Source organism: Octopus sinensis, linkage group LG10 (genome assembly GCF_006345805.1).
Source record: "Octopus sinensis linkage group LG10, ASM634580v1, whole genome shotgun sequence".
Classification (NCBI taxonomy): domain Eukaryota; kingdom Metazoa; phylum Mollusca; class Cephalopoda; order Octopoda; family Octopodidae; genus Octopus; species Octopus sinensis.
In genome coordinates this window covers 26,253,086-26,279,280 of record NC_043006.1, presented here as the reverse complement: position 1 = coordinate 26,279,280, position 26,195 = coordinate 26,253,086, and the positions used below count along the sequence as shown (strand labels likewise).

At 34.9% G+C, this 26,195-nt stretch overlaps 1 protein-coding gene across 3 annotated transcripts in view; it reads left to right on the top strand.

Moving 5' to 3' along the window:
* Window positions 1–24,453, top strand: part of LOC115216606 (serine-rich adhesin for platelets) — a 131,651-nt gene extending 107,198 nt beyond the window's left edge. For 2 of the 3 annotated variants that reach the window (XM_029786081.1, XM_036506406.1), the window contains 7 exons: window positions 219–333; window positions 1,512–1,636; window positions 4,197–4,297; window positions 6,654–6,843; window positions 9,087–9,182; window positions 11,315–11,420; window positions 15,405–24,453. In XM_029786081.1, coding sequence (XP_029641941.1) covers window positions 219–333; window positions 1,512–1,636; window positions 4,197–4,297; window positions 6,654–6,843; window positions 9,087–9,182; window positions 11,315–11,420; window positions 15,405–19,992 — 5,321 coding nt within the window. In that variant the 3' untranslated portion in view covers window positions 19,993–24,453. The remainder of the gene's footprint in view (window positions 1–218; window positions 334–1,511; window positions 1,637–4,196; window positions 4,298–6,653; window positions 6,844–9,086; window positions 9,183–11,314; window positions 11,421–15,404) is intronic. The other variant, XM_036506407.1, reaches the window with a different exon arrangement.
* The last annotated feature ends 1,742 nt before the right edge of the window (window positions 24,454–26,195 follow it).

Here is a 26,195-nt window from a genome sequence, read left to right as displayed (position 1 = left end):
TAAATTCTTTTTCAAGATAATTTTTTGTCTCAATTATGTGTCTACTTTGAATCCATTTTTATTTAAAACAAAGTACAATATATTCCAATGTTAGATCAATTTATACTAGGGATAAATAGTTTAGATTGATTTATTCAATTCATTTGCTATTTTCTCTTCTTTGATCTGTTTGTTTTAGAGTGTCTGATTGCATTTTCAATTGTTAATGTATTTTGTAGCCATCACAGAACATCAGTTGGGACAAAGTGTCACAGTATCAATTGAACACAGTTCCCTGAATCGCTTGCAAACAATGCCTTTGATGACAGTTGTGAAAAACCAAGATGGTAAAAGGTAATGTATGATTACTCTGTCAAATGTAATTCTTATCTATTCCTATTGGTTTGGCTTGATCAGACTCGGTATTATTTTGTAACTTTAATTTTTTACATATTGACTTGAAATTTTATTAGAAGGTGGTTACTTAAATACCAAGGATTTACAGTTATTTTTACCTGGGTGTTTTATCTATGGACAAGTGAAATTAGTTAATTGGTGTGAAAGCTATAACTTTACAGTAAACATGAAAATGGAACCTTTTATGTGTTTTACCTGTTTGTTTTGTTACTAAAATTAATCCCAGATATTGACTTCCAAGAATTTGCCACTTTTTCTAAGCAGGTATATTAGAGTTAATTGAAATGCAAAGATAATCAGTACAAGATGTTATTCTTTCTCTGTATTTCATTAATTTTCATTGAAAATAAAGAATAAAACTCTTTCATTAGTCAATATAATATTTGCAATTTATAAAGTACATTTATAGAAAAGAATGTGTCCAATAATATAGGCTTGTATGTGAGACACAGGTGAATACAAGTGTGTAACATACTGAAAATTAATATATATTTCCCAGTTTCATATATTATTTGTACTTAAAGGTGTAGAATATATAAAAATGGCATTTCTGTCGATCTTGAAAGTATTTTTATTCTATACTCCTGTCAAGAAATTGTCCTGGTACAAAGCCACTTCCTACAGTACCACCCTTCCCGCAAAAGACCTTTGTCTTGCAAGGTACTTGGTGACCTCAGTGGTGCGGGTGCCATGTAAAAAGCACCCAGTTCACACTGTAAGGTGGTTGGCATTGGGAAGTGCATCCAGTCTTAAAAGCCATGCCAAAGCAGACAGTGGACCTGCTGTCAAACTGTCCCACCCATGCCAGCATGGAAGACAGATATTAAATGTTGATGATGATTGTATTCTGTGTAGCTCTCAGAGAAAAGCCCAATTAACCTAGCTTTTAGTATTTTGACAATAAATTACAAGTGGAAAGAAAAGTCTCATTTAATTTCCTTTTTACTACAGTTTATTTTACAGCAGTCTTGATGAAATGCAATATAGATTCAATATTTATTTGGACATTACCTGCAATTATTCAGTTTTGCGCATTCTGATTTTTAAGAACTTGCTTTTAAGGAAATAAAGTTACTCTAATTTATGCCAGAATTACATTTATTTTTCTATTACAGCCTGCCATCTTTCTCAGGATTAAGCAACATGAACAGTTGTATGCTTCCAGCTTGCTTTGTACTGACTCTACGAACACCTCTCACTGTTCTGGCTTCATTGTTGCAAAAGATTGAATCAATAACAAGTGAGTTTTTTAGAATTATTAAAACTACTGTCAGTGGCATTGTGGTGTTCACCATGATCTTAGCTTTTTGTCTTTATGTTTCTGCCTATTTTATTTGGTAATTACTCTTCTCATAACATTAATATATATGCACCCAAGGAAACTATTCTTGTTTTATCCATGAAAAATTAAAATTATAATTTTCAAGTTAACAAGGATCATGAATGCTTACAATTTTTCATTTTCTTGAGAAATTTAAAGAAATTGAATCTAATTTAAATGAAGGTTCAAAGCCAGTCTGTGTGATTGTGTGTGACACACACGTATATATACATACAGCTTAGATTTTTGCCTATAATTATTGGAGAATTTGGCTTCATAACTAATTATCAGTACTATTCTTGGGAAGCTGTGATTCGAAAACCAGAAAGATGAAACCTAATCAGAAGATTAAAGAACAAGGTGCCATCAAAATATGTAAAACAATCGTGAAGTTCAACATGTGTGCATGCTAAACACACACACACACATGTGTGAGTACCCTGTCTGATACTGTCTAAATTCCAGTGAAAGAGTTTCTTGGTTAGAAACAGGCTCCTTCTCCATTGGTGAGAAATTCAAAAAATAAAATATGACAGTACACCTATGTATATAACAGTCTTATGTACAGATTCTTTCAGAATTTTCACTCATGAGGTTTAAATCAGCTTAAGCCAAATCCTTGTGGCTGCAAAGCAAACTTCTTCACCATAGTGTCAGGCCTGTATGATAACACTAATAAAAAGAGACCCAATATATGTTCATAGAACTTATTCAAACTCTAGGTGTTTTGCTTATTAACTAATTGTGTGTGTATAGTTAATGGAATACTATGCTGGCCTACATGAAGTGTTGATGAGGTGATAGCCTGGATTATAATTATCCCCTCAAATTTTATGTGTATATAAAATTTGAGGGGATAATTATGATGTAGGCTATCAACTTGTCAATACTTCATGTCGTAACCTGGCTACCACAGTACTCTGTCAATTATAAACACATACACACACATGCATGGTGTGTGTGTGTGTGTGTGTGTGTGTGTATAACCAGCCAGCCACCTAATTCCTTATCAATCTGGTGAGCACTTGCAGATTAACTACATTCTCACCACATACAAGGATAGGCAGATGCTGGTAAATGCAAAGTCCTTCCTCAATGAGGAATGTACAACTATGTGTGGTAGATGTGCAGGTACACTGAACACTAAGAATGTATAGATAATAGACCCCAAATATCCAGGGTGATCCTTAGAAATAGCAGATAGATTTCATTACCTGAGTGACTAAGTTAACTGTGGAGGAGGAAGTGTAGTTGCTAGAATAAGAACAGGCTGGGCAATGCTCAGAGAGCTACTACCATTGTTGGTAACAAACAGCTATGCAACATGTCAGTGAAACATGGGCTATAGCTGCAGATAACATGCAAAGGCTTGAAAGAAATGAAACCAGCATGCTTGATGATACATCAAGCTAAGTAAAACTGGATGGGTAATGTAAGTGTATGTACAACATAGTGTAAACATCTTAAGAGAAAAATTGGGAACAAGCGGCATCAGAAGTGGTGTACAAGAGAGAAGACTGGACTGGTGTAGCCATGTGATGCATATGAATGAGGACAGCTGCATAAAGAAGTACTGATCTCTAATTGTGGAGGGAACTTGTAAAAAGAGTAGACACTGGTAGACATAGTACAAAGTGGTGAGAAAGGACCTTCAGACATTGGGCCTCACAGAAGAAATGACAACGGATCGAGACTTCTGGTAGTTTGCTGTGCTGGAGATGTAACGTCAAGCTAAGTAAAACTGGCCATCCATACATACAGGCATGTCCTCTATATCCCTCTCTTAGCTGAGAGATCCTTCCCTTGAGGGCTCATGAGTGTTGGTGTCGCATAAAAGGTACTCATGCTGGTGCCACATAATATGCACAAAGTACACTCAATAAAGTGGCTGGTATTAGGAAGGGCATCCAGCTGGCCAGCTTCTGTCAAACTCTTCAACTCCTGTCAGCACAGAAAATGGACATTAAATAATGATGTTGACACACACACACGCACACACAATATTCCTAAAAATGTTCAGATTTCCAACTTTCTTCCAAGTATGTGAGAAACCTCAAAATATCTTTGTTTACATTCTGTGTAACGATTCATTTCTGCAGTAATCAATTACAAAAAAAAAAAAAAGTAAAAAAACATAATGTAACAGTTTTGTTTTCTTGGAAAGACCAGCTAGGTCTAATATCTTCCTGTTAACATGGGAAAAGTGGACACTGAATTGATAATAAACCTTCCAAATTTGCTTTCTAATATTTATGAAAAGCAGTTCTATAATGAATTGACTGGACATCTAAGTGAATAAAGTAATATACTACAACATTTTTATGATAATTAATTAGATGTTTGTTTTAGAGGTGGAGATATTTAATTAGGCTTTGTGTGAAATTACTTTGATTTTATGTTTAAACTAGTAAAATTTCAACTTTAGTGAGAGGTAAAAATTTGTAGAAATTAAAATTTTGTCTTGATGGTTCTTTTGCAGATATGGAGGTTCCACGAATATCAGAAGGAAAGAAGCTGTTATCATTGTTGATTGAGACCATTTCATGTCAACAATTATTTAACAAAAAGGAGCTTTATGTTGTTAGTAATGTTTCATATTTTATATTCCCTTTATAAATCCCGAGGATGCTATGTTTTTAAAAATCAAACTGGATCTTATGATTCAATGCTGGCCAACCTTTGTTGCAAATGTTCCCTCCCCTTGCCCCCTCCAAATCACTTGGGTCCTTGCTACCACTCCTCCTTTCCAGTTCTACACTTATGTTATAAAAGTAGTGAATTGAATTTGAAATGCATGTCAACAATTTTATCATTTTATTTATATCAGTAGTTTTTATTGATGTCAGTCAAAAGGGAATTATTATGATAGCACACATTAATATTAAAATAAAAATAATTAAAATTGTACATATCATTTATTAATATGATCTCTAGTGGGTGATGGCTAGCAGTAATTTTTGCAACATTAGGTTTCAAATTTGATAAAAGAAATCATAAATCCTCCTACAGCATTATTTCCATTTGGTTTCTTTTCTTGGTTAAAATTTGATTTATTGCACTAAAGCATTTGTTGTCAGATAAGAGGCACAGAAAAGCAGTAAAAAATAACTTGGTTTTAATCCATAATATAGGATACTTCAGACTACATTGCAACTGCATATCACACCAGCTTTGATTTCCAAGTATCATCATCTTTATTAATGGTGGTCTTTTTTTTTTCTATTATGCACACAAGTGGGTTTTTTATTCAGTTATTAAATCCTATCTCAAAATATTCTTTCATTTGTTGTAAATGTACAAAATAGGTCCTGAGAGTACCATGTTTAAATAATTGTTAGTTTTTCATTGGTCAAATGAGAGAACTCTCTTCTGTCAAGGTTTCACTTGAACAGTTCAGTTTTACTTGTATAAAATTAAGATTACTTCCTTGCATTTTCAAATCCAGGTTGTTTATCTTGCCAGTAAACTAGGAATTAATTCAGTGGTTTTAGCTATTTGGTCATTTTGGTTTACAAGTAAAAGTTCAACAATAGCATCATAAAACTGGCAGATATACTTCAAACAAGATCTTATTGACAGCCATTGAACTTCAGTGTGGAGAAATATGGCTTCCAAATTTTCATTCTGTTTCCATGATTGGCAGAACAGCCAATTGCTTAAGGCCCAAGCTTTTCTTTTGTTAACAGCAAATATTATTATGGTCAGACTTGAAAACAGCTGCTTACTAACCTTAACAACAAGGTGTTGTCTATGAATTACAATGTGATTAGTGAATAGATCAGGCACTTCCTTTTGATATCTGATACCTGGTCAGCTTGACAGTCTATCAAAGTGTATCATCAGTTGTGCACAATATCATGTTGTTGAAGAGAATGTGTTTATCTTTAATATAACTTTGAAATGCTTGATTCTGCAATTAGACTTTCCTAAAAATTCATCATTTCAAGTTACATACTGGTTTAATGACAAGTGACGAATAAGATTGTTCTTTGGAAGATCAAGCTTATGCTCTTTTGGCTGCAGTGGTGCCAAGATATTTGAAGGTTTAGGAAATAAGTGCAGGCTAAAAAAAAAATTAGATGTTAATTTTCTTGAATAACCTGTCAACTGATAATGATTAAAAAATGCTAGGTTGCTACTGATATTACATGAAATAGATAATTTATTTTAAGAAATAGCCATTTACTTACATTCAAGTAATTGGTAATAAAAATAAAAGGCACCAAAGAAAATTTCACTCCAGAGTGGGTGGATTTTTCTACACCATCATCCCAAGAGACTGTTTAACCCTTTAACATTTAAACTGGCTGTATCTGGCTCAAATATTCTACGTTTTTTATGTTCTCTCACCTGCCCTACAATGTTATTCTAAAAATAATCGTATCATTGAAATCTCAAAACTGTGAGATAATGTATGATCAATTCAAAACAATGTGAATAAATAAGCATTACATTCAATATAGTAATCTGAATGCTAAAGAATTAATTGAAAAGTCCACACAACCATGATGAGAAAGATGCTAGATCTATACCAGACACCTCTAGTTCTTAATGCATAGAATCTATCTTCCTATTAATAGCACATTGAGACATCCAAACATTTTAAAACTAAATATTTTCAAAATGAAAACAAATTTATTAAAATATCATTTTTTTTCTCTCCTTCATTGGTGATTATACACAAAGTTGCTTACCACTCAACACAAACTCCTAAACACTCCCTTGTAATATAATTTTGTTCATTGCTCGCCTCATAATTCCAAGTACCCCCATGCCTTACACCTCAAGGGTTGATACAGACCCCAATGAGAAATGTTGAAATAATTTATGTTTAATATTCAAATTCTTAAATCACTTACCTAATATAATGTTATATAAAACTAAAACTTATTTTTTTAAAAATTTCTATTTATTTATTTACCTTCTTTTTTTTCAGACTTTGCCTGATCAGCAGCATGTTTATTTCTTGGGTGGTCATCAAAGTGGTATAGAAGAGGAGGGAGTTCTTATATCAAAGATTCCTTTTACTCATCCAACCAATTTACCTAAAATTTTGTCTTATCTTCGTCAGCAAATGCTATTTAACACTGCTATTACCAGTTGTATCCGGCCTTCTGCCAAAAGAGGTAAAATATATTCAACATACTACTTCTCTGAACTGATTTGCCTTCTATCCTGCTTTCTAGAAGCAGAAAACCCTTACGTAGTTGTAAGAGAAAATATAAAAATGGAAACAAAATGATTAATAACAGTTTTAGCCTGGTATCATCATTTCGCCATTGGTGCTGGTGGCACAAAACATAGTCAGTAGGCTGTGAAGTGGTTGGCTAATGAAGCAGCAACAATGTAGGGTTTGAGAGGATTATTTAGTGTTTGTCTGTAGTCTTTTAGAGGGTAAAATAACCTCTATATCTATAATGCTAGTGTCACAAAAAAAAATGCACCTGGTCCACTCTGTAAAGTGGTTGGTATTAGAAATCAAGTTAAAATTGAGATTATGATAATGATTATACACACAGTCTTGGTGCACATTGTTGGGTAATGAGATGGAGGTATAATCAATATACACAGAGTACAGCTGGTTCCGTGACCTGTAACCCTGCAGTTTCCAAAAGACACATCACTCCACTTCGATAATGGAAATGGTGCAGAAAGGAAAAATGCATATTGACAATGGCACTAACAATAGTAAAAATACTAGTAATAAAATTGAAAAACATAATAGTGATCACCTGGATCAGCCAGGCTGTCTGGTGCCGAGTCAGCTCTGCTGGCCACAGCATTCACTCAACTCTCTTTGTGCTCTTGCCATTCTCCTCCCCGTTGTTCCAAACATTTTTTTAAAAATCATCTTCCCACCTCATTGGATCTCTTCCGAGTGGCCTCTTCTGCTCTTGTGGGTACCACTTGACAACTGCACGGGTCCGGCGATTGTCTGTGAACCCTGCAACATGACTGGCCCATCGTAGCTTTGTGTGGTGGTATTCTACGACAATGTCCTTCACTCCAGTTCTATCCCTGATCTCCTTGTTCCAGGTGTGATCTCTTAGCGAGATTCCCAACATCGACCTTTCCATGACACTCTGCACTGTAAGCAGATGCTGTTCTCTCTTCATCAAGGACCAATGCGTATAGCATTGCAGGCATGACTGTGCTGTTGAAGACACTGGCTTGAGTTGCCTTGTCTAGGTTCACCTTCAGCACATCCTTCATGGAGTTGAATGCTCTCCATTGTGCTCTTACCCTTAGTGAAATCTCATTCTTCATCTCTCACCTCATTGTGGCTTCTTGACCGAGACACACATAGCTGCTCACCTCTTCTTTTTCATTGCCTCCAACTGTTGAGCGACCAATTGGTACACCTCAGATGAAAGAAGGGAGAAAAAGTGCTGCAGTTAGTGTCGCAGGAACAATATGTGAAGGTCGTGAAGGTAGTGCAGCTGAGGGAGTCCATTAGGAAAGAATCCTGGGATCAGCTTGAGGAAATAGATAATAACTATGAGACACTGATCCAGAAGTAAGAAGAAAAACTCGAGGAGTACAAAGGTCGCAGCTCTGAAGGAGACAGGATCTTGGAGCAGACAAAGAAGCTGATGAAAAAGCAGAGAAACATAATTGTGATAACTAGCTGAAATACCTGGCTAGTCATTACTCATAGTTTTTCAGTTCTCACCAGACTATGGGTCATGAAATCCTTTCAAATTGGGTCACATAAATTCAAAATATATTTTCTATTCTTAGCTAGTAATTTCCCTTGTGTTGTTAGCTTATATGACTCTTCAGTTTAAGACTACAATTCCATATTCAATCTTATTCCACTAACCCTGTTTTGTACTAGCTTTGCTAAAACTCAGTTCATCTAATGCTACCTGATTAATTAAGAGAATACTTAGCATAGTAGGTACATGACTTGACACTTTTCACATCTCAATAGCTATTCCCAGTGGACTTTCAAAATTTTCCTGCTTTCGTTTTCTTAATCACTTCACTAAACTCATCTAAGCCAGAATGAGGCTTGGTGTCAATATCTGTATGCCTCATTTATTAAGATCAAAGTCACTTTTGTTTATGTGGTCACCTGAATGGTACTGGGCCAGTTTTATGACTGAAAGTGTGCATTGCAGATGATAAACGTATTTTGCATTTGATATCTGAAATTTTTACTGTTTTTTATATTTAATACAAGAAAAATGTATTTGTATGTTGAATCTGAGGAATCCAAAATATTTACTTCAAAATTTTCCCGAGTTTTATATACTTCTGTATCTTATAACAATTAGAATTTTAAAAATTTTCTGTGATTTACTTTTCTGAAATGTCTGCATTGAAACAGAAACTTTTGCATATGTTTTGAATTTTATAATTACAGATCTTAAAAGTGCACTGGTATTCGAGTTATCTGCTTTGTCTTTGCATCAAGTTAATGTTTCATTTGAACATCCACTACAAGATTCTATGGTTACAGGTGATTCTTTTATATCTATTATCTTGTCATTTTTAATATCTTTCTTCATAATATTCAGCATACGTAATGTAGAAATTTTGGCAAAACCTAAGAGGCTTTCAGATAATGTATTTTTCTACATGAACAACTTTATATCTAGATTTTCATGTGAAATTAAATACATTTCAACAATAATTTAAATTAATTGCATATTTTTACTATTTTACATTTCCCACTGTTAGCTTCCAAAAATTTCTGATATTAAAGCTTGTTTCATGGTGCTGGGACAAATGTTTATGGTAGCAAACAGAAAACAAGGTACTATGTATATATACTAGCAGAGATACCCAGCATTGCCCCGGATTAAAATGGCAGTTTTTTAATTATTTTACTTGCATTGTTCATGTGACTGCAGACATGCTGGAGCACCACCTTTAGTTCAAGAGATCAACCCCCATGATTTATTCTTTGTAAGCCTAGTACTTATTCTATCGGAGTGTTGTGCCAAACAGCTAAGTTACAGGAACGTAAACACAGCAACATAGTTTGTCAAGCAGTGATGGGGGTACAAATACAGACATACACATACCTATAAATATATATACAAACATATATACACATATACACACACACATATATATATAAATATATGATACATACATTTAAATATATAGAGTTGGCAAAGAGTACACTGAAGAATTCCGGGTGGAGGTAGGGGTCCACCAACGTTCAGTCCTTAGCCCCCTCCTATTTATCATAGTCCTCCAGGCAATAACAGAGGAATTCAAGACAGGATGCCCCTGGGAGCTCCTCTATGCTGACAACATTGCTCTAATTGCTGAGTCACTATCAGAGCTAGAGGAGAAGTTTCAAGTGCGGAAACAGGGATTAGAATCAAAGGGCCTTAGAGTCAACCTAGCTAAAACCAAAGTCCTAATAAGTAGGAAGGCAGGCAAACCACAAATCCCTTCAGGTAGATGGCCCTGCTTGATCTGTAGTAGAAACTCTATAAGATGTACCCTTGTAAGCTATGGACACATAAGAGGTGCAGCAATGTCAAAGGAAGGCTAACTAGGAAGATAGTTTTTGTATGTAGCAGATGTTCGGGAGCAATAAACAGTGAAAATGCGCAGAGACCAACTTCCGCCACATTCCAGGGAGAAAAACTAGAAGTAGTTGATAGCTTCCGTTACCTAGGTGACCAAGTCAGTAGCGGGGGAGGGTGCGCTGAAAGTGTAGCTGCTAGAATAAGAATAGCCTGGGCAAAACTCTGCTTGCGAACACCTGTTGAGGCAAGTGAAATCAAAATCAAATTCGATGACTGGTATCCATACTAGCAGGGCGCAAAGAGCACCATACAAGCATGATTGTTGACAGAGCGGCTAACTGGCTTCCATACCAGTGGTACGTAAAAGGCACCTTTCGAGCGTGATCGTTACCAGTGTCGCCTTACTGGTACTTGTGCCGGTGGCACATGTAAAAACATTCGAGTGAGGTCATTGCCAGTACCGCCTGACTGGCTCCCGTGCCAGTGGCACATCAAAGCACCCACTACACTCTCGGAGTGGTTGGCGTTAGGAAGGGCATTCAGCTTTAGAAACTCTGCCAGATCAAATTTATTTATTGAGCGTGACTGGTATAAAGACGTTCTCTCTCTTACTTGTAAAGGTTATAAAAGTCAAAGCAAATAGACAACTGAATGTACTTTGGGCATGTAAATAATATCTCTGAGCTATCATGAAACATGGCTCTCATCCTTAATCTTTCCTCCAGCATAACAAAGTGTATTCAAAACATAACGGACATGAACTTTGTATTACTACATGTACACTACACCTATAAAAATATGTACTTATGAAAGAAAATTCTGAAACTTAGAAAGCTGTTTATTGTTGCCACTCCAAACCAGACAACTCTTAAAAATTATATATCCAACTACCCATATGCATCTCAGCTCAACACAGCCACTCCTATTTTGCATTAAATTTTTTTTCTCCTTGTGTGATCAGCACCAGTAACATTGGCATCAGTTGTATTGGCTCTTCTCCTTCCTTACAAAATTGGATGAGGAAAAAAAAAATCATTTATAAATATATCTCTATACTCTGTGTTAATGTATAATGAAGTATTACTTTTATTTTATTTTGTTTAAGCCGAGTTTGATATGAGTGACATCACCAATCTGAAGTGCCGTGTCTGTACTGCTCTTGATGGACAGTCATTTTGTTCTGATGAATATGCATCTAAAGTATTTCACCAGTATGTATAGCATTACTTTCATTCTAATTCTATATCAGTAACTCTTTGTTTTGTAAGTAATATGTAGGAGCTTCATAATGCTATGTGTAATCTTTAAACTATCAAGTTGGATAATTTCTCAACTGCTCTACCAGTGTATTTCCTTCAGTTATCCTGTTTACCTCATACATGCTTACATTTTCCAAATGATGTTATCAGTTCACACAAAAACATTCTGACAGGCAAAACCTTACATGTATTTTTTCTTTCCACCTCTTTTACTGCTACTTCAATAGTTTCTGCTCATTTGAATTTTCCCACATTCCTATTACTATAAATAAAACCTTTTTCTCATGTACTAAATACTTTGTCCAAGCTTTCGTTCCAAGAGCTTGACTGTTTAGAAACCTTCTTCTTGCTCACATTTTCTTAACAAGCTTCTTTATCAAGATGTTTGTTGATTCTTTGAGCTGTTTTTAAATGAAGCAGGAAGACTGACAAATCGCAGATCTTTTCAGGGTGATGGCCCTGCTCTGGCCTCTCACACCTACCCTACAATGTAATTCTAAAAATAAACAATTGCATCATCAAAATCTCTAAGTTACAAGATAATGCATGATTAATTCAAAGCAGTGTGAATAAATAAGTATCACATTTGACAGAGTAATCTGAATGTTAAAGGGTTAAGGAGTTTAATGTTCAAGATCATGTTAAGAATATTCTCTTCAAATGTATCCAAAGGGTGATTATGTGGTGGAGATATACAGGCCCCAAAAGTTCTGCAGTATATTTTGCTTCTAAGAATCTTCCATTATTCTTGTCAAAGTAGAAAGCCTACTATCTCACTCTAGCAATAAGGGCATTTATTTTTGTATAGCATCAATACTAGGTATGTCTTCCTGCTTGTTGTTGGTAAAGTTTTGGGGAGATAATTTCAGATATTACTTGTCCAAGCTGAAACTTCTCTAGATTGGTGTTAGGTGAACTCACCAAAAAGGAGTATTAATATTAAATGTTATGCCCAAATGCACCACACTTTATCAGAATTTTTTACTGTATCCAGTAAAACATTCTACTCCCAATCTTTACTGTGTAAGCAAAACATGGAAAGGTTTCTCTCCCCTGTGTTGTTCCCCATCATTAGCACCTCACTCACCTATTGCGACCCCTACCTCTTGTATCACTTCACTTATTCTTACCACCCCCAATATCCCTTCAGTGCATGTCTCGATACATGTTCAGCACCATCTTTCTCACTATTGCTCTCCTCATCTTACTCTCTCAAACATCTTTCTTTATCTTACTCTGTAACTTGCTCTCCTTTCTCTTCCATCTTAGGTATTTATAAATTTACTCTACAGCAGGACACCTATCCTTGCCCTGCTTTACCTTTGATCTCACAAGTAGCTCAATGCCACCGCCACTCAATACTACTTTCCCCCTCCCATCCAAGGAGTTTTGTCTTCCAAGTTGCTTGGTGACCCTATTGGTGCAGTTGCTACATAAAAAGCACCCAGTACTTGATTGGCATTAGAAAGGGTATCCAGGTGTACAAACCATACTAAAACAGACAATTTGGTGCCTGGTGCAGCTCGCAGCCATACCAGCTTCTGTCAAGCTGTCCAACCCATGCCAGAATGGAAAATAGACGTTAAATGATCACACACACCTCTACCAGAAATCAGTTTGCCAAAACGAATAGGTCTTCTCAAGAACTGCATATCACCAGTCATCCCGTTCCTATGTCCTTCACCAATTTGTCCCATGTCTTCCTCTTTCAGTAGCCCCTCTTAAGTTATCATCACTTCTTTACATAGCTGTCTTCTTCCATACATGTCACATGTTCATACCAGTGTAGTCTTTATCTTGCACATTGCATCTAATTCCTCTTACATTCAGTTTTTCTCTCAGTACATTTGTGCTATACTATTCATGCACACAGCATTATACATCCAATGAAACATGCTAAATTCATGTCTTTTAGTTTTCTCAAGTCTTCTACATTCAAGGCCCATGTCTCACTACCATGCAACATTGCGCTTCTGACTCAAACATCATGCAGTTTGCTCTTCACTCTGAAGGAAAAGACTTTTGTTGTCAGCAGCAGTAGTAGCTCTGAACTTTCTCCAACCTGTTCTTCTGGCTACTATATTTTCAGAGCAATTATCTCTCTAGTTAAATACTTAACAAAAGCTATCAACTACTTCTAGTGAGCCATTCAGGCATTTAAGAGAAACTATTTCAGGTGTGCTCCTAGTATGTACTACTCCAATATATCACATTTAAAGCTTAAGTTCTCAGATAGCTTGTCTATAATTCCATTGCATTTCTTGTGTGTCCATAGCTTACATGGAGCAACGGAGTTTATACCTGCTCCTTTTATCAAACAGGACCATCTCCCTGAAGTTACTAGTGTCCTGTGTTCTTTTACTAAAAACCTTCATCTTTTCTAGGTTAACTTTAAGACCTCTTGAGTCTAGGTTAATTTTTCATACCTGGAATTTCTTATAGATTCAGCTATGAGAACTAGATCAGCTGAATATAGGAATTCTCGTAGACATCCAGTCTGTAATGGGCTGAGGACTGAATCTTGATGAACTCCTACCATCACATTAAATTTATCACTGAAATTAACTCTCATTTACTGCATCTTTCTACATAGTTTGTACTGCCCTCAAATGCAATTCATTTACACTTAGTTTCCTCAAATGACTACCAAATTACTGAGTGTGGTATCCTGTCGAATGCTAGCCAAGTTTTTCCTCTGCAATTGCCTTCACTAGAAAGTTTGCATCTGTAGTTCCTCTTTCAGGGACAAAGCCACAACAGCATCTCATCTAAATCTCAATCACAAATCAGTTGTGCTATGATTCTCTCTCTGACTTCAATAATCTGATCCAGTAGTTTGATTCCTCTATAGTTTCCTCTCTCTAAGACATCTTCTTTGCCTTTGCGGCAGTTTACAACAACCAGCTATGCTAGTTACAGGATGTGACACTTGCCTGTATAACTTGATTAACTATCTAGATGGTAATTATATCCTTGATGGACATGCAGCTTTCCCTCTCTTCACGTCCTTAATCGCTTTATTTATCATACTGCTGTCAGCTTGAATCTCTAGTCCCTCTGTAGGGTCATCATGAGGTAGCTCCTCTTTATCCTATGCATTCTTCACACTCAGCACAAGCACCATTTAATGTCCATTTATCATGCTTGCATGGGTTGGGTGGTTCGACAGGAGCCAACCAGTTTTGGCATGGTTTCTATGGCTGGATGCCTTTCTTAACACCAACCACTTCTCATAATAGAATTTCTAAGCCATTTTATTGTTTTTTGTATTGATAGCAAATTTGCTTTCATCATTCCAAATACATTTCTGACTATTGACTTCTCAGTTCACAATCCTGAATACTTCACACCTCTTATCCTCGCATTGCAGGTCATGTAAAAATCTCTCCCAGACTGCCTCACCTTTAGCCAAGTTACCTGTCATCTAGCTTCTCTGCGAGCCATTTACAAAAGCTCCTTAGTATTACCTTCCTTCCAAGTTTTCCAAGCCTATCTCTTACTCTTTACTACCATATCAACTGTGCCATTCCACCATCATTTCACCTTCAGTTTGGCTGGGTTTTTCCCCAGCCACATGTCTGATTTGTAGCCTTAAACAAGTTGTTTTGTAAAAAAAAGAAAAGAACCTGTTGCACATATTAATCATCTAGATATGATTAATACTTATAACGGTGGCTTATTGTGTTCACTCCCACCTCAATTCGCTATATTTTTCTCTTGGCAAAATTTAGCTTTTTGCATTATGGCATCATTATTTTGAGTAGTTTATTCTCTACCTTGCTTGTCTGTCTGTAATAAATTCTTATTCTGATAATTCTAATCACCTTTACAATACTTTTGTGCTCAGCATCTGTTATATGTATTTGTACATTTATATATACACACACACACACATATATATATATATAAAATTTCCCCTTTTTTTTTTCTTTTCAGATGCATGTCTATCCCTGTGTCATTGCGTGCAATTCTTAACAAAGTTCTAGGACAGCTGAAAAAGACAATTCCTGGGGTGAATGACTCACATATGTTACATAATATGAACTTCTATTCCAAACACATGAGTAGCTTTATGTCAGTACATCATTCACGAGTTCAATCTGTTTCAAATGACTATCGATTTTCTCGAAATCATTTGAACTATCCACATCGTTATGTAGCAGAAAAATACAAAAATAACTTGCCATACCTTGATCCTGCAAAGGCACCGCAAGAGCTGCTGGATGACATACGGGCAGATAAAGTGGCTCAGAACCCCCTGCTAGCAACTCTCCTTGATCAAGATACAGCAGCTGCATCTGATGTTCATAATAGTCCAATGTTGTCAAAATTGCTTGATGATCATACAACAGCCACTGCTTGCATGACAAATCCAACAAAAGTCCGAAAAGGTAAAAAGCGGAGAGCTGCATCAGAAATAATTGGACGTAGTCCTAAACAAAAGCATATAGAAGATAACGACATGGTTGAAGATGATCATCGGTCACTGATCGAAATTGATTCAAGCAGCCCTAGTTTGTCCAGTGCACTAAGTAACATCAGTAGCCCTCCTGAACATACTTCAGGTTCTATGGTTACTATAGACTTAACTGGAAATGGATCCTTAAATAGGGATAATGGAGCTAAAAGATTTTCCAATAACAACTCAAGTAGCTGCTTAAATAACCTTTCAGATAAATGTTTCACAAAATCACAAAATATGAAAGGAGAGATGGTGTCAATCATGTTAGAAGATATTAAACCTGATGTGATAATTAAGAAAGAATCAGAAAAAAGTAACTGTTGTCATAATCTGAACAGTATGACAAAAAATGGTGTGTCTTCTCTGGAAGATCTCTTTAGTGATTCAGGCCAACCAATCAACCCTGATGAATTTACAAATAAAGCACAAATGTCTTCAAATGATTTTTTAGAAAATGGCACCCTGTCACGAACTAACTGTGAATTGCAAACTTCTACATATAGTGGAGAAACATTGGATTTTGGGAATGATCTCTTAAACCCTGTTAGTGTATATCCTGTTAATGATGATGAAGACATTTGCCTTGAAAAATGTGATAAAATAGCTTTTGGAACTGAAATTAATAATTTTGTTCTGGGAAAATCCAGTTTATTGAGTAACTCTTCTAGCAGTAATCTAGAAAAAAGTGGTCCTGGAAATTCTCGGCCAATTCCTATTCTAGAGAAACTTGGTGAGGATGTAAAAGGAGAAAGGGACCTTATAAAACACAAGAATTCCATAGAAAGTGAAGCAAAAGTTTTGACTTCAAAAGAGGAAAGCAAATTAGATTGTTCTAACAATGTAATGAAAATACGCTTATGCACTCATGAGCCGAAGAAATCAGAAAACTGGAATTTGGTGCAAGACCTCGAAGTATCAAATCCAGCAAAGGGAAAAGAGAGTTTTGAACTTAGGTGCAATGTTGAATCCAAAGATTTTCCAAATGATAGTTTTAATCGAACTCTTAAGAATAACTCACCTCTCCATAAACATAGTGTTAATGTGCGGAACAAAGAATATCACAATAGTGATGCTAAAAGTGATAAATCAAAAAAGAAAGAGTCAAAGCACAATAGTGCAAATAATGATATTTCTGGAAAAAGGCGGAAAGAAGAGAGTAAAAAGGAAAGGAAGAAGCGCAAACAAGAAAAGAACGACGATTACTCGGAGATAGTACAGGGGGCTGTCTATCGATCTACACAAGTTGAATCGTCTTCTGACTCGAAGCCTATGCCGAAGTTAAAAATCACTAAAAGCTTCTTAAAATTATCTGTAGACAAGAAAGCATCAAATTTGACTGATTCTTCAAAACGTTCATTAGTTTCAATCAATGAAAAAGTTTCTTCAAAGTATGATTCTTCTACTTCTGAAAAGTGCTCAAGATATGAGCAAATGGATAAATTGACTGGCTCGTATTCTACTAGTCATTGTAGTAATTCAAGCAACAACAAAGAGTCGGAGAAGTGTCCCAAGCCTCACCGTGCCCCTCGCTCCTTAGCTTCATCATCACACAGCTCACAGAATATAACCGTCAACAAAGCAGATTCTAAGCTTATGACAAAAACACCTACAGTTAAATTAAAACCTTTAGTAATGCCAGTTACATCAGGTTCATCTGTAAATGTGAGCTCAGTTCGGACACCTTCAGTGTATTCTAATGCTACTCCCTCAGGTAACAAAACAACTACAACCACTGTAGCTACCAGTACAATATTATCAACATCAGCTGTTTCTTCACTCTCTTCTACATCTCCAATTACACCTAGTGCCACACTGACTAGCCGTTCATTAACATCGAAAATGACGGCCTCTTCAATTGTCACCCAAAGTAGTGTAAACAATACTTTGGCAAACAGCCCACACACAGAAAATAGTAATAGCAGTAATGTGTCTATATGTGCAACTACAGCTAGTAGTATTGGAAGTATTTCAAGCAGTTGTAGTAATTTCACAAACAATAGTAATAATAACCTAAATGTCTCCAGTTGCTGTAGTGTAAGCAGCAATAATAGTGGGAATAGTACTTCCAAAGAAATAAGCAATGCCAAAAACATTTCTATTACTACTACCAGTACGACTACTACTCCTATTACTACTAGTACTACTACTACTACTACTATTACTACTACTACTTCTTCTACTACCACTACTACTTCGATTACAACTTCTATTACTACGACAAATGCTGCTGCCCTTGGTACTAGCAGTACCAGCACCAGTAGTAGTGATAATAATTGTAGCAGCAGCAGCAGCAGCACCAGCTGCAGTAACCCCACTATTAATAATGTGAACACAAGTACTTGCCTCAACAAGACTAAAGCTGCTATCAGGTCTCGTAAAGGTTCATTATCAGCTGTGATTGATAAACTCACCAAGACAAGCACAACTAATGTTCATGTTAGTAGTGCTAACGATGGAGATATTTCTGCCAGATCAAACCCTAAAGAAGTTACGCCAACAGACGGGGATGATGATGATGATGACGACGACGATGACGATGATGATGATGAATCATTTTCTGAAAAATTTGCATCTAAGGCCATCACTACAATGACTTTAGTCGGTACATCATCAAAAGAACCACTCAATAGTAAGATAATTAACAAGGAAGTTCCAATGTTATCGGAGAGCCGACATGAATCAATTGAAAAGAAAGAATTACGTTGCACTTCGAAACGAGACTGCCATTTATCAGTGAAAAGTGATCATTTAAGCAAAAGCACGGGCAGCAGTTGTAATAGCAGTAGTAGTTCTGGTGGTGGGGATGGTGGTGGTTACAGTAACAGCAGTAGTAGAACTAGTAGTATTAATAGTAATAATAGTTGTAGTAATAGCAGTAGTAGTAGTAGTAATAGTAGTAGTAGTAGTAGTAGTAACAGCAACAATAATAATAATAAGCAGCAGCTGTCAAACAAATCACATAAAGATTCTCGGTCAGCAACGTCTTCCACATCTAAAACACTTTCAAGAGAAAATGGATGTTACTCTGAGGACATACTTGAGTTATCTAGTCCTAGCCAAAGTCAATCTCCATTTTTGAATGAAACAATGAAGCTTGTTCAAAAGAAAGGTGTGGAAGACCAATGCCTTGAATCACCTCAAAAATCAAATGAAAACAGTAAGGAAACCCCAAATGTTCATTCTAAATTATCAAGTGACTGGGATTGCTCCCAAGAGTCATCAAGATCTTCAGAGAATCTTGAAGTTGAAAACAAAGGTAGGTATATTTCAGAAAACAGCTCAAAACCTTGGAATAGGTTAGATTCAGTTGTAGAGGAGCCAGGGTGGTGTTCAAATAAACATTTAAATACTGCTAATGCAAATATAAAACAGTCTTCTTCTGACAAAACATGTTTTGATAATTCCAATAGCAGTGGAGAACGTGACATTTTAGACAGAGTATTGAATAACTGCCGAGATTTAGACAGCAGTAATGCTCCCTTACGGACTGACTCAGGGACCAAAGTCCATACTTCCATCCGGAGAATTAAGGGACATTTACAAGATGCTAAGTTTAATGGTGAAAATGAATTTTCTAAAATATACGAATCACACGTCCATTCAGCGTTACGAAAAGATGAGGAAATTTCCTCGGGAGACTTTGAAAAACAAAAGGATTTTACAGGCAGTCAAGATGAAACATTAGTGCAAAAAAAAACCCTTTCTTCACTAAACCCAGTTAGCCCTGGCAGTGATGCCAGCAGTCCTGAAAATGGACTTATTATTGACTATGCATCATCGCCTAAGAATTCCCAACTGCAGCATCAAGTGGTTGTAGCTCAACATCAAAAACACCCCCAAATACCAGCGATGTCATCATCAAAGGTTGATATTTTCAAATCTCACGATAGTAAACATAAATTTTCTAGTAGGTCTCCTACACCATCACCAAGACAGAAAAATCCCCTTCCTCTTTCACCTTCAGGTGTGCGTGAAATAAGTTTACATTCAAACTCCACTTCAGTTTCCTCCAGTCCTATTGATAATGATCTTATGGATGAAGCATTAATGATAACCTACTAGTAATTCTATAAAATTTTTCTTTATTAACATAAATATATGCTGGTGTGATGTTTAATAAATATTACACCTCCATATCTTCATGTATTTATAACACATATACAGACACATTAATATATATCAACTGTTTTTGTCTAAACACGTATTCAAATTTTAGTGTGTGTATCACTGGATGTTAATGCATTTAACTATGTCTATTTTCATATGTTACTTAAATAGTTCTACATATGTTTATTGATATGTATGCATTGATCCTGACTTATTTGTCTGTGTGGTTGTGTCTGTCTGTGACTTATTTGGAGATTTTGTGGGAAGGGAGAAAACTGCTGCCACTTACATTCTACTTGTAAATTATAACTTCTCTTATCACTCCCCAAATTTCTGTGGAGTTAAACTGGGTTAATTTCTGAGAAACTTCAATCCAGCATATATAGTTGATGTTTGAATATCAATAAATATGATTAAATTGTTGTTAACAGTATTGACAAGAATTTCTTAACTAATTGATTGGTGTTTAAAGTGATTGTCAGAATACTAACAGCAGTTGATTAGTTGTATATTTGATTGAATGTCAGTGTCAGCAGCACTCTCCAAGTTAGGCAGTTTGTGTTTAAATGATTATAACAGTGTTAAGGATGGTTTTTCCATTTTCCTGTTAATAACACCCCTCCTCTTCACTCTTATATTTAATTAGCTTTGTCAAAAAACTTACTTTATATTTCTCTCTTCTATTGTTACTGTTATTTTTAAGCGCCCTCAAAATGGTTGTTGAAAAACATGTAAACACTCATGAGCTGTTAGTCTGTCTTATTTCTTCAGTTTTAGAAATGTTACATAGATACTTTGCATTTTGTTTCTTTGAAAACAATCTTCATTTAAATTATTCCTTTTCATTCCATTATTAATGGGGTTTTTTAAGTAAGTAGTTGCCTTTTTTGCTAACCCTAAACAATCTGGGTTAACTGTACAAATATTATACTTAGGAATTTAATTTCACTTAATACCTTCAAATTCTGATTGTTTCCCAGCCAGCAAGGAGCTTTCGTGTGATTGCTCAACTTGTTAGAAATATCAGACAAATTGCATCCTACTTAATTATGGAAAGATAATGTAACGTTTACATACCTCTAAAATGACTTGGATGGTCATTTTTTTTTTTCTATATCTGGCTTTTCATTAATATTGCCAGTGTTGGTCACTTTAATTGTAACTTGAAAACATAGTAAATAATACTTCTGGTAAAACAGCCTGCATACAAGAAATAGTAGTGTCAGTAATATGTTTTTGAACTGCTAAATCAAAGCTGATTTAGCTTTAAAAAAAACTCCTGATACTCTACAGATAGCATTGTGTATGATTTCTATATCATCTCATGGCTAGTTAGTTCAGATGGGTCCCTATTTTAAAAGTGTGAAGTTCTTTAGTTCATTTAGTGATCAGATTGAAAGTCAGGCTGTAACACTGTATACATCTTTACTGATTCACCCCATTGTGATATTAACATTGTTTTTAAATAAATTGCTAGCTCAAGAAATATGAAAAGGATTTTACTCATTAAAACATTATAAATCAAATATTTTTTAGTTGTAAAATGTCTTACCAGAGCTGTTCCTTTTTAGCTATTAAAATTAGGGATTTTATAATTTGAACTAAATTTAGATTATTGCAATTTTTTCAATCAGTTGTCATGAAAATATTCTTTGTAAAATCTTTCCAAAATGGTAGTTTTATATGAGTGTACTTAAGTGCACACATACATTCTGATGCATAAATTTGTTATTTATTCCTATTAATCTTTCTTATAACTTTATTATTATTATTGTAATGGAAAGTATTAGAATCTATTCTTTTTTACTTCTGTAAACTTTCTGAGATAGACTACAGCTAATCAGTTGGATATTTTTTATTTTTCTGTAATTTGTTCCTCACCCTGTGAATGCCATATTTACTTCTGTTGCATCATTTACACTCTAACTGCATCCTTACAGAATTATAAATGAATTTCTTTTCTATATTGCTGGTGATAATGTACATTTGTATGTCTATACTGAAACATCGGTATGAAATTTAAAGATTTATCAAAGCTAAGAAATATTAATATTGACATGGAAAAGCATGCAATTTTTTCTAAATATAAAATGAAAAAGACAAATTTTGAAAAGAATATGTTTGTGATATAACATTTACAGTGAAGAATTTGGCAGAACTAAATCTGACCACATTTCTTCTACCTTAAAATGTCGTGATATAATGAATGAAAGGAAAAAAATATAAATATTAAGTTGTTTTTTTTTTTTCTTCCTTTTGGTGGTGGGATATGTGTGTATATGTATGTGTGTGTGCTTGTGTGTGTGTTTTTATAGATTTGAGTATTATTACAGAGATTCTATTGGCAAACTTATTGATATTACCAGGTTGTGGGTGGTTAGAATAGCCATTTTTGTTATTTTTTGCATTATTCTCTTGTTCTTATTTTTGTTCAGTAACTTTAACCAATTTTGGCTAACTAATTTTTTAACTTAATGATCATGTTCAAAATATATTTCATCTCTTGCAATCAATTAATGACAGCTACTGTAACATTGAACATTTACAAAATAACTATTTAAAGTTAGATTTTATAATCATTATAATTGAGTTAAATTTAGTAATTTCTCTCTCTATCTCTCTCTTCTCTTTCTTCCTCTCCCCACCCCCAAAGCTTGGCTATGAAGTTAAAGTAAAAAAAAAAAAATTTTGAACTTTTTTAAATGCAATGTTTTTATTTTAATCCTGTGATGCCAACAGCAGAGTATGGTACTGTTGTGAAAAAAATTTATATATTTTTCTTTCTGTCTGATAAAAATCCTTTTAAACACATTCTCAATCAACGGAAAGGATTAAGTATTGAGTACTCTCTCAATCTTTTCCCTTCCATTCTCCTCCTCTGGGAACAGAATTTCACAAGTTGCTGCAGATTTTATTTGAGACAATTTAAATTAACTTTGGATTATTATTTATTGTTTAAACAATAAAATAATTAGGTTAAAATATGATTACATTTTATTGCAGATATATCTTTAGATTAACCACTTTCAACTCTGAAACTTAGAAATTCTTGTTTTTCACCTATTTTCCTGTTATTTGTATATAGTCTGTGTTGCTGTTATTTATTATTTATTTATTTATTTGAAACAGCTAGAATTTTAATTGCTTCTACAGGTAAATGCTGCTGGAATGCAATTGCAAATTTTAAGAAATAGTTATTTCATTGCTGAGAATTTTATTTCTGTCAACTTATATTTCATTTTTGTTTGCTGATAAAGATTCCTTTTTTTTTTGAAACCTCAAATTAACCCTCTTTCATCTTGTCCATATTTTCAAGCCATTTGAAGTTATGCTTCTTTGTTCATTGTCTTCAATGGAAAAGTCATTTTTATATCAAAAATTTTAACATACAAATCCAATTATTAAACTGAAGAGCTTTTTTTTAAAAATTTATCAACCTTATTTTAATTTTTTCTACACTTTCAAGCAAAATGCAGTCATGTTTCATTTGTAGAGTATTAATAATTTGACTGCTTTGAGCTGTTCAAATTTAATCTTAGATAAAACAGTTTCATTCTTTATCAGATTCTACAAAAGTTTCAAACTTAGGTTTTTTTTACAAATTTAGTTATTTCTTTTCTGTATGCTTTTCCAATTTTCAGAAATATGTGATAACCTGAATATTTGATTCCCGTTTAGCTTTTTAATGCTTCATGCATTAAATATGTTAATTATCAACTTATGTAATATATGAATGCAAGTTGAATCACTTTAGTTTGACTACTTTTGAGTTTTCCTGATCCTTTACAGATATTTCTATCAAACTTCAAAGGTTGCTGATAAAAGGAAATATGTAAAAGAAACCAATGAGGCATTTGTTTTGTCTATTATTAAGTTCATCCAGCACACATATCAAATAAATTTGATTTTTTTTTTCTTTTCTTTGACTTTAGTTACCAATTTATGTTCTAGATTGAAATTCTTACCCTTATCAATAAATCGAAATTGTTCAGAAAGAGGAAGAAATAGGATTGAGATGATGCAAAAGTAACTCAACCTCAAAAAACTGCAGTGATTGTAATAGTATTGCTGTTAGTAGTTATCCATATTCTGCTGGGAATTTTTCTTCTTATCATGAATACAACTCTACTATAAATACTATTACTGCAACTACTACTACCACTCCTCCTCCTACTACTACTATCACCACCACCACTACTACTACTACAACTACTACTATTACAACTACTTGGTATATATCAGATGTAATATTGTTGAAACTGTTTATCAATGTTTTTCTCTGTGCTAGATGATTGGTTTATTGAGTGATTGATTAAATTTACCAATAACCTATGTCTAACTCAAATTAAATTATTGTACAGTTCCCTTGTACAGCTTTGTCCTTGTCCTGTACAGCATATAAAAATCTTACAAACACTTTTGCCTTGCTATTGTTTATTTAGACTCAAACTGCTTTGTTTTACATTGATGGAAATATTGTTAATTAAAAGCAATAAATTTAAATCATTATCATAGATAGTCAAAAATCAAGTGTTTTAATTTGAATGTCAAACATTGTAATAAGTTTCCTCATGCTAGTTGTCAATTTAGAATGGAATGTCATGGTTAGATTACTAAACAAAAAAAAAAAAGCCATCATACTTGCTAAAGGCTACGTTGAACGATCTGCTAACATAAGCTCAATATTATTTTATTAGACTCTGGTCATGCTGGGTGCCATCTTCAGTTATTTAGTCATTCATTGCAACCCTGATGTTTATTGTACTGATCTCTGTTGAATTACACAGTAGTAAATGTATGAAAGGCAGACTACCTTAGTGACACTCTGCAGAGAATCTTGGGCAAATATTTTCTACTGCAGCCTCAATGTGTTATGTAGGGAATTTGGTAGATGGAAACTGCTAAAAAGGCAAAAAGCAATGCTCTAGAAAGAAGCAACATACTGATGGGGCCAAGTTATGGAAATATCGGAAAAAGTATTAGCACAATTGATTAGAAAGAGAATGTGCTCAGATGAGATGCTGTTTGGACTTGTGCTGGTGTTCTTTGCAAAGTGTGATAGCTACTAGAAAAATTCTTTAAGGTTAATCCTCTCTAATACACTTAGGCTTTAACCCCAATTTGAGTGAAAAAATATCATTTTATCTGCCTTTTCTAAGAGAACCAGGCTTAGTCTAAAGATTTGTCATGCTTGTATGTATATTGCAGGGTTTTTTTTTGTTCATTTATTTTATTATTTTATCTAGTTTCAGCTCACGAGCTGTGGCCATGCTGGGGCACTGCCATTCAGTGTTGCTACATGATTTTACTTCACGAATGCTTTTTAGCAATTGCCATTTGGTGCTTGGGAGAGTTCGATGCAGCTGCCCTCATCTGCACACCCTGCCTTGAAGTTGGTTCATATGGGACACCTGACAGAAAGAGATCCAGTTTTATTTTAAAGACATCTGCATCCACCCCATGCAGGTCTCTCAGGTCCTTCGGGAGGATATTGAAGAGCTGTGGACCTCTGAAGCCCAGGCTATCACAGTATCTTGTCCTACATCTTGATGGCAAATTTGGAGTCCTTGGCACTATGTAGTGGTGCCCAGTTCTAGTATTTGTGTAACTCTTAATGCCAAATTTTGGGACAAGTTCTTCCAGATGTATATTATGGCATATCTTTCTCACTTACGCTCTAAGGAATAGAGTTCTAATCTCTTGAGTCTTTCCCAATAGCTTATATGCTGCACAGAGGCTATCTTCTTCATGTAGCTTCATTGGATTGCCTCAAGTTCTGTAATTAATTTGACACTGGATGGTGACCATAGCTGAGAGCAACAGTCAAAGTGGCTTAGGACAAGTGTCCTCCAGAGGACTGTCATGGTTTCCTGGTCTCTTGTTCTAAAGGCTCTAAGAATCCATCCGGTCAGCCGCCTACATTTCATTACTAATTTAGCAACATGCACATGAAAGGTTGCATCATTACTAATGTAAATACCCAGGTCTCGCACTGATTGTGCCTCTGGGATTGCAATCCCTCCAGGTCCAGTGTATTTATTGGGTATTGCATTTAGTTTTGCATGCTGATAGCATAAAGCTTGAAACTTTTCAGCATTGAACTGCATGCTTTTCTTTTCAGCCCACTTGTATATTTTGTACAGCTCACATTGCAGGTG